Below are 7,500 nucleotides of genomic sequence, written 5' to 3' on the forward strand. Positions count from 1 at the left end.
ACCACCCACCTAATATTTTAATCGTATTTAATAAATTAATTAGAAAAATATTCTTACTATGAAAGTGATGGTTGTTGGGGTTAAAAACCATAAACACCTAATATTTTAATCGTATTTAGTGGATTAATTAAAAAGTTATTCTTACTATTAAAGTGATGGTTCTCAGAGAAGAGAACTACAAGTGGAATACCAAACTCATTTTCTAACTTATGGTATTGGCGACAGTTTTCGTTAACACAGTTGTGGTGGCCGATGTGGTAACGTCCCTGACTGGTGAACGCCAAACTGGTTTTCGAGTCCCGGTTATACTCGCTAGTTTCTTTGATCGCTGCAACCTCACCATCCTTGTGAACTAAGGATGGGGGGGGGGGAAGCCAATAGGTCTATCTGCTGAGTCATCAGCAGCCATTACCTGGTCCGCTGTGGTCCTAGCTTGGGTGGTGATGGGGTTTGGGCGCTGATCATATGTATATGTGGTTAGTCTCTAGGGCATTGTCCTGCTGATAGGGCAATGTCACTGTCCCTTGCCAATGCCTTTCATGAGTGGCTTTTTAAACCTTTAGCATTCGTGAATGTGCGTGTTCATATCTCTGTATAAATGTTTAAGTGTATAATGTATAAGTGTATAATGCGTCTAAATGTATAAAGTCTTCACGATTGCGTTCGTGCTTCACCTCAGTTTATTTCGATGTAGTAAAGCACCAGATATTATATATTGAAGACTCGGAACAATGATGTACACACAAATGGTTTTAGTTGTAACTCGATCTCTCAAATTATGAAACTGAACGAGGTAGAAGCATGTTTTTTTTTTTTTTTTTTTTTTTTTTTTTTTCTTTTTTTTTTTTCTTTACCTCCCTGCTGTACATTATTATTATTATTATTATTATTATTATTATTATTATTATTATTATTATTATTATTATTATTATTATTACTTGCTAAGCTACAACCCTAGTTGGAAAAGCAGTATGCTATAAGCCCAGGGGCTTCAACAGGGAAAATAGCCCAGTGAAGAAAGGAAACAAGGAAAAATATAATTTTTAAGAAGAGTAACATATGATAAACCTAATTTGGGACAATATCAAATATTTATATTTATAGTATTCATATAACTTACCTGAAATTCACGTTGCTTCAGTAGATTTTGATTGAAGATTTTAAAAGTAAATAATTCATATAGATTCTTTTGGAGTAATGTAGTATTTCTAGGTTCTGACTAGAAAATTTGAAAATATATTTCTCGGATTTGCTGTCTAGAATTAACATGCTGTCTAAATTTTACCTGAATATTTTAAATCTATCTTATTCATATAGATTGTCCATAATTTCTAGGTTCTGACTAGAAAATTTGAAAATATATTTCTCGGATTTGCTGTCTAGAATTAACATGCTGTCTAAATTTTACCTGAATATTTTAAATCTATCTTATTCATATAGATTGTCTATAATTTCTAGGTTCTGAATAGAAAATTTGAAAATATATTTCTCGGATTTGCTGTCTAGAATTAACATGCTGTCTAAATTTTACCTGAATATTTTAAATCTATCTTATTCATATAGATTGTCTATAATTTCTAGGTTCTGAATAGAAAATTTGAAAATATATTTCTCGGATTTGCTGTCTAGAATTAACATGCTGTCTAAATTTTACCTGAATATTTTAAATCTATCTTATTCATATAGATTGTCCATAATTTCTAGGTTCTGAATAGAAAATTTGAAAATATATCGGATTTGCTGTCTAGAATTAACATGCTGTCTAAATTTTACCTGAATATTTTAAATCTATCTTATTCATATAGATTGTCCATAATTTCTAGGTTCTGAATAGAAAATTTGAAAATATATCGGATTTGCTGTCTAGAATTAACATGCTGTCTAAATTTTACCTGAATATTTTAAATCTATCTTATTCATATAGATTGTCCATAATTTCTAGGTTCTGAATAGAAAATTTGAAAATATATCGGATTTGCTGTCTAGAATTAACATGCTGTCTAAATTTTACCTGAATATTTTAAATCTATCTTATTCATATAGATTGTCCATAATTTCTAGGTTCTGAATAGAAAATTTGAAAATATATTTCTCGGATTTGCTGTCTAGAATTAACATGCTGTCTAAATTTTACCTGAATATTTTAAATTTATCTTATTCATATAGATTGTCTATAATTTCTAGGTTCTGACTAGGAAATTTGAAAATATATTTCTCGGATTTGCTGTCTAGAATTTACATGCTATTCTAAATTTTACCTGAATATTTTAAATCTATCTTATTCATATAGATTGTCTATAATTTCTAGGTTCTGACTAGAAAATTTGAAAATATATTTCTCGGATTTGCTGTCTAGAATTAACATGCTGTCTAAATTTTACCTGAATATTTTAAATCTATCGCATTCATATAGAGTGGTTATAATTTGCGTGACATTTCTATATTCTAACTGGTGATTTTGAATTTACGACGTTTTTGTTGATTCTAACATTTTAAAATTCCATAAAGTTGTGACGGCCGAGAGAAAGGTTATGACTCAAAGGCAGGATGCAATCAACTGAGTAACTTTATTAAAGAACACTCTCCTTTATATACAAAACCTCAAGGCAACAGGAAAATACATGTTCGAGAAAATGACAATGTTACATAGGCGACACGCAGACATTGTCTATTATGGTTCTTTTTAGTGCGAGGGAAGAGCGCAGATACAAGCATAATATATACAAAATAATTTATGTACGATCGTGTGACACACGGTTGGTACAAAGTATTTCTATAAATTCTACGGAAATTCTAAACAATCGGGTTGAAAATTTTTTTTTTTAACTTTCCTCTAAATGGAAAAACATCTCGTAAGTGATTGATTCGGTGTTGATACTTGATAAATTATAGAATCTTATATGTTATAGAATTTTATGATTTTAGCCATATTAGTTATAGAATTTTACAATGTTAGATCGTATAAGTTATAGAATTTTACAATGTTAGATCATATAAGTTATAGAATTTTACAGATAGAATCAACAAAAATATAGTCGTAAATTCTACGGTCTATAAGAGTATTATAAATTTAAAATCCCTTGTTAGAATTTAGAAATGCCATGAGAATTATAGACAATCTATAAATAATATAGTTTTAAAATATTAAGGTAAAGTCTAGATGTGATTTCTAGACATATGAGAAATATATTTTGGATTTTAGTCAAAACTTAGAAATACGTAAATCCCAAAGAATCTATAAAAGATATTTTTTTTAAAAATTTTCATTAAAAATCTAAAAATACGACGTAAATTGCAGGCGGGTTATAGAAATAATTTAATTATAAACATTTGATATTTTCTCAGCATAATTTCCAGAATAGGTTTCTAACAACTTTTTTCTAGAAGGGAGCTATTTTCAACCGAAAGTTCAACCCTTACCTTGACCTTCTATCAAATATTGAATACAACTTAGATAATGAGACACCCATTGATTTATTGCTTTCCTTTTATAGCTCTGATTCTTCCTGATCTTAACGAGAATGTTCTAGGAACACGTTGTGAAGGAATTTCGTTCCAGTAAAGATGATTGAATATATATATATATATATATATTTATATATATTTTTTTTTTTTTTTTTTTTTTTTTTTCTTTTTTTTTTTTTGTAAGGTCAGAATATAATTCTCTAGTCAGTGGTTGTGATTACGTTCACTCTCTCATCGTTTTGAATATGAATTAATGGGTGAATTAATTATATAATCTTGTACACTAGTGTACGCGACCCGTCAAAGAGGACCGCTGAATATTGAGATGTGCACACACACACGTACAACCACCTCCCTATCACCAGTGTATAACTACTCCCTCTTACCCTATTTGAGGGGGGAAGGGGAGGGCTGAGTTGGACCGAAAAGAAATTATATATATATATATATATATATATATATATATATATATATATATATATATATATATATTATATATATATATATATATATATATATATATATATATACATATATATAGATATATACTGTAGATGTATATATGTAGATATATATATATATATATATATATATATATATATATATATATATATATATATATATATATAAATTATGTATATATTTACAGTATATATATATGTATATATATGTATGTATATATATATATATATATATATATATATATATATATATATATATATATATATATAATTATGTATATATTTACAGTATATATATATGTATATATATGTATGTATATATGTATGTATATATGTATATATATATATATATATATATATATATATATATATATATATATATATATATATACACATCAAATTATTTACTCTTTTCTGCCTGAATAATAATGGTTGGATTAAAACAATTTCTGCTGCAAGCGATATCGTACATTCTTTAATCATGCTGGAGGTTTTCTAGTTAATTTAATTATTATTCACATTTGAATTTATACCAATCATTATAATCAAGGGAATAAATGTAATTTTAGTTTTTAGTAATTGTAACTGAGCTCAGTGAAGTACTTCAAAAATATTAACGACCACAATTGTATGGTTGCAGTATATATTACTTTGTTTGTGATACAAAAATTCTACAATCAATGTAATAATGACCAAATCAATTAATTTATGTTTGACATAAGTATAGGGAAAATTTACTCTTCATAATTTTACACATTTATACTATAATCAACTTTATTAACACTTCTTCAATCAAATAATTTATGTTAAGACATAAGTGTAGGGAAATTTTACTCTTCACAATTTTACACATATATTATAAAATCGAGGTTATTAAAACTTCTTCAATTAATTAATTTGTTAGACATAATTGTATTTAAATTTTACTCTTCACAATTTTACACCTAAATAATAAAATCAACTTTATTAATACTTCTTCAATCAAATGGTATATGTTAGACGTAAGTGTAGGGAAAATTTACTCTCCATAATCTTATACATTTATACTAAAATCAACTTTATTAAAACTTCTTCAATCAATTAATTTGTTAGACATGATTGTAGGGAAAATTTAATCTTATATACTATAATCAACTTTATTAAAACTTCTTCAATCAATTAATTTGTTAGACATGATTGTAGGGAAAATTTAATCTTATATACTAAAATCAACTTTATTAATACTTCTTCAATCAAATGGTATATGTTAGACGTAAGTGTAGGGAAAATTTACTCTCCATAATCTTATACATTTATACTAAAATCAACTTTATTAAAACTTCTTCAATCAATTAATTTGTTAGACATGATTGTAGGGAAAATTTAATCTTATATACTAAAATCAACTTTATCAAAACTTCTTCAATCAATTAATTTGTTAGACTTGATTGTAGGGAAAATTTAATCTTATATACTAAAATCAACTTTATCAAAACTTCTTCAATCAATTAATTTGTTATACATAAGTGTAGGGAAATTTTACTTTTCACAATCTTACATATATAATAAAATCAACTTTATTAATACTTCTTCAATCAAATAATTCATGTTAGACATAAGTGTAGGGAAAATTTACTCTCCATAATTTTACACATATTTACTAATATCAACTTTATTAACATTTCAATCAAATAATTCATGTTAGACATAAGTGTAGGGAAAATTTACTCTCCATAATTTTACACATATTTACTAATATCAACTTTATTAACATTTCAATCAAATAATTTGTTAGACATAAGTGTAAGGAAAATTTACTCTCCACAATTTTACACATTTATACTAAAGTCAAATTTATAAAAACTTCCTCATTACTATTAAACTGCATTCATTATTCCATTTGTTTTGATTGAAGCGAAAACCGAATTATATAGAAACCCCTTTGAAGTTTACTCGGTTTTTTTTACACGTCATGATATTTCTGCTTTCCTAATAGTAATATACTTTTTTTTTATTGGTATGAAACCATTTATTACATTTTCTTGCTATTTTGCGTTTGTTCTTAAGGCATTTTAAAGGTTAACAGGAACATTCATCTTATATTTCGTACGCATTTTAAATGTAATATTTCAACTTGTATATAACATTAGAAAGAACTATTTTACTTCATTTTTTTTAATACTATAATAAATCTGGTCTGGATCATCCTGGTGAAATATCATGAATATCAATAAAAAAAAACTTGGGCACAATTCTTATAAAAACCTGATTTTGCCTTAGTATATAAACATTAGAACGAACAGTTTTACTTTCATTTTCTTACGAGTTTTTAATACTATAATAAATCTGGTCTGGGTCATCCGGGTCAAACATCATGAATGTTAATAAAAAAAAAAAAGTCTGACAATTCTTAGAAAAACCCGATTTTACTTAGTATATAAACATTAGAACGAACAGTTTTACTTTCATTTTCTTGCCAGTTTTTAATACCATAATGTCTCTGGTCTCGGTCATCCGGGTCAAATATCACGAATGTCAATAAAATATATTTTGACAATCCTTAGAAAAAGTTGATTTTTCCTTAGTATATAAACATCAGAAAGAACAGTTTTACTTTCATTTTCTTACCAGTTTTTAATACCATAATGTCTCTGGTTTGGGTCAAACATCATGAATGTCAATTTTTTTTTTTTTGGACAATTCTTAGAAAAAATTTATTTTTTCTTAGAATATAAGCATTAGAAAGACCAGTTTTACTTTCATTTTCTTACCAGTTTTTAATACCATAATGTCTCTGGTTTGGGTCAAACATCATGAATGTCATTTTTTTTTTTTTTTTGACAATTCTTAGAAAAACTTGATTTTTCCTTAGAATATAAGCATTAGAAAGACCAGTTTTACTTTCATTTTCTTACCAGTTTTTAATGTTTCTTTAATACAATAATGTCTCTGGTCTGGTCCATCCGGATCAAACATCATGAATGTCAAAAATTTAGTTTTGACAATTCTTAGAAAAACTTGATTTTTCCATAGAATATAAGCATTAGATAGACCAGTTTTACTTTCATTTTCGTACCAGTTTTTAATACTTCTTTGATACCATAATGTTTCTGGTCTCGGCTATCCTGGTCAAACAGCATAAATATCAACAAAATTTATTTCTGACAATTCTTAGAAAAACTTAATTTTTCGCATGAGTGTTGACCCAATGTATGGGATTTGTTTCTTATTATTCATATCCTCCCTTAAAGACCTGGATTCGTAATCAATACCTACTTCTCGAGTAACTCTGAGCAGCATGGAGGCCAAATCTTCTCTGTCCCCGTCTTCGTTGAGAACTTTGGTCAGGAAGTGAACAAAGACACTTTTTTCTTCCTCGTACTGCTTGGTTCGGAAAGCGTACAAACCTGGGAAGAAATTGTTCGTGAGATGTTACAGTATTTACGTCTTATTATTATTATTATTATTATTATTATTATTATTATTATTATTATTATTATTATTATTATTATTATTATTATTGTTGTTGTTGTTGTTGCTATTATTATTATTATTATTATTATTATTATTGTTGTTGTTGCTATTATTATTATTA

The 7,500-nt window shown here is 26.7% G+C and overlaps 1 protein-coding gene across 2 annotated transcripts in view; it reads right to left on the reverse strand.

Annotated features, from left to right (window-relative positions):
• Window positions 1–5,184: 5,184 nt before the first annotated feature.
• The window catches only part of LOC137615419 (caspase-1-like), an 11,923-nt gene continuing 9,607 nt past the window's right edge, over window positions 5,185–7,500 (reverse strand). Inside the window, exon 8 of one of the 2 annotated variants that reach the window (XM_068345290.1) lies at window positions 5,185–7,312. In XM_068345290.1, the coding sequence (XP_068201391.1) occupies window positions 7,077–7,312 (236 nt within the window). In that variant the 3' untranslated portion in view covers window positions 5,185–7,076. The remainder of the gene's footprint in view (window positions 7,313–7,500) is intronic. The other variant, XM_068345289.1, reaches the window with a different exon arrangement.

The sequence above is a fragment of the Palaemon carinicauda genome, chromosome 21 (assembly GCF_036898095.1).
Source record: "Palaemon carinicauda isolate YSFRI2023 chromosome 21, ASM3689809v2, whole genome shotgun sequence".
In the NCBI taxonomy this organism is placed as follows: Eukaryota; Metazoa; Arthropoda; class Malacostraca; order Decapoda; family Palaemonidae; genus Palaemon; species Palaemon carinicauda.